The sequence below is a fragment of the Phaethon lepturus genome, unplaced genomic scaffold (assembly GCF_000687285.1).
Source record: "Phaethon lepturus isolate BGI_N335 unplaced genomic scaffold, ASM68728v1 scaffold22781, whole genome shotgun sequence".
NCBI classification, from domain to species: domain Eukaryota; kingdom Metazoa; phylum Chordata; class Aves; order Phaethontiformes; family Phaethontidae; genus Phaethon; species Phaethon lepturus.
Window position 1 is genome coordinate 1 of NW_010518754.1, and position 2,079 is coordinate 2,079.

The following is a 2,079-nucleotide window of genomic DNA, read 5'->3' on the forward strand; positions in this document are numbered from 1 at the left end:
TCCTCAACCGGCTGCAGAGCAATTCCTGCCGCGTCAAGCTGAAGGTAGGTCAGGGGTGGTGAGCAGGGGCAGCTGCTGTGGGGCTCCCCGGCCCCAGAGGAGCCCCAGGGCTAGGGTCGCACCATCAGGGCAATGTGCCAGAGCGTGGGCATTGCCACAGGGCTGGGGGCTGGCAAGGCAGCTGCCACTTGGCCTTCCTACCCTGAGCCCTGCGTCCGCAGGTGCTGAAGATCCTGCTGCACACATGTGTCCAGGGCTCCCCCCAGTTTGTCCTGCAGCTGAAGAGGAATGCCTGCTTCATCCGGGAGGCAACAGGTAACAGGGCGAGGAGTGGGCCATCTGAGGCAGGAGAGCAGGGAGCAGCCCTGCGTGGTGCTGGAGAACCCAGCCTGGCCGTGGGAGAGAGCCCAGAGCAGCTCCTCCCTGTGAGGGCTGTTCCAGAGGCTGAGCGCTGGCTGGGGCCACTGTCCTGCCCCATCCTGCCCCATGCCTGGGAGCCGAGTGTCCTCCAGCCCTCCTGACCTTGTGCCTTGCAGTATTCTCCGGGCCCCCAGACCCCCTCCATGGAAACAGCTTGAACCAGAAGGTCCGGGCAGCTGCACAGGTGAGTGCCGGCTCTGTTCCTGCTGTGCCTGGAGGACTGCCCGGGCCCTGCCTGAGGGGCGACAGGGCAGTTCTGCCTCCTAGACCCCTGCCTTGGGGCCCGACTGGGGTGCCCAATGCTCCCCAGCTCTCTACCCACACTCTCCTCTCTCCCGGCAGGACCTGGCAAGTGTTCTCTTTTCGGATGCACCGCTCCCCCAGCCTGCTGCGCCGCCTGCCCATCCCCTGCCTCCCACGGGTAAGTACAGGCCCCTTGCAGCCCTGTCACCTCCTATGGGTCACGGCGGGCCAGGCCCCTCGGGTGGAGCTGTGGGTAGGAAGAGGGTCTCCTGTCCAGGAGGGCTATTGGGAGCGAGGGCAGGGTGCTGTGGGTCCCAGTACCTGTCTCACTGCAGGCCCCGGCAGTGAGCTTACTGGGGATGTCCCACAGCTCTGGTCAGAGCTGGCTGCAGGATGCTGGGTCAGTGGGAAAAGCGCGCCTGGGGGAGCAGTGGGACGCTGCCCTGGTCCCAGCTCCTCCCGGCTGCCCCAGGCACTCCTCTGTGCTTGCAAAGGGGAGGAACAGCCGTGGAGGGTGACCCCCAAAGCCTGTGCTCCCTCTGAACGTGCTTTGTGCTGCCCCCAGGCATGGGCTCCAGCCCCAGCCCCTGCAGCTCCTTGCAAGGATTCGGCTTCAGCAGTGAGAAAAGCGGCTCCGGTAAGTCCTGGCTGTGCCCTTGCTTGGAGCTGCCCCTCACCCCGTGTGGATCCCCTGCTCGGTGCTGCCCTGCCTTCACGCCACAGTGCCACAGCCCCAGGGATCCTGCCAGGGTTAGACCAGGCTCCCAGCATTCAGAGACACCTAACCTGGCTGCTCGCTCTCTCAGCAAGTGTTTCTGGTTGGCTCAGAGCAGAGCCACGCTGCACCCTTTGCTTTGTGCAGCTCTCCCCTTTCCCAGGCTGTCTGAGTAGTGGGGTGGTGGCACAGCCATGGGGCTGGCAGTGGGGGGGCTCTGCCAGGTCCCTCCCTGCTGGGAGGTGTGATGGGAGAGTCTAGTTTGTGCCCCGTGGCCTGTCCCAGTAGCTCCCAGGTATTCCTCGTCTCCCTTGTCCAGCCAGAAGTCCCTCACAGCCCAGCTGTGCCTGGAGCCTGGCTGCTGGGGCCGCTCCTCTCTGCTGGCAGGTCCCCGCTGTCCCCTAGTGAGGCCCTGTAAGGTGGGGAAGCCCCTGATGCCCTGGCCTCTGCCCAGCTTCAACAGGGGAAGCCCTGCTCAGCACCATCCAGCGAGCAGCCGAAGCAGTGGCCCACGCTGTGCTCCCCTCCCCGGAGGGGCCCCGGCCTCGCTGCAGGGAGCTCCGCGAGGATGCCTACCAGCCCGTGAGAGCCCCCTCTCCCACCAGGAGCCTGACTGGGGCTGTGAAGCCACCAGTGGCCACCTTGGCACACAGCATCCGAGGTAGGTCCCCCTGCCACTGGGCTGGGGGGGCCATTGGCTG

General features: G+C 65.9%; 1 protein-coding gene across 1 annotated transcript in view; it reads left to right on the forward strand.

The window, feature by feature from the left end:
• Positions 1-5: 5 nt before the first annotated feature.
• The window catches only part of ENTHD2 (ENTH domain containing 2), a gene marked incomplete at both ends in the record, with an annotated part of 4,561 nt that continues 2,487 nt past the window's right edge, over positions 6-2,079 (forward strand). Inside the window, 6 exons of the mRNA XM_010296837.1 lie at positions 6-44; positions 222-315; positions 537-604; positions 763-841; positions 1,229-1,300; positions 1,833-2,039. Coding sequence (XP_010295139.1) covers positions 6-44; positions 222-315; positions 537-604; positions 763-841; positions 1,229-1,300; positions 1,833-2,039 — 559 coding nt within the window. The remainder of the gene's footprint in view (positions 45-221; positions 316-536; positions 605-762; positions 842-1,228; positions 1,301-1,832; positions 2,040-2,079) is intronic.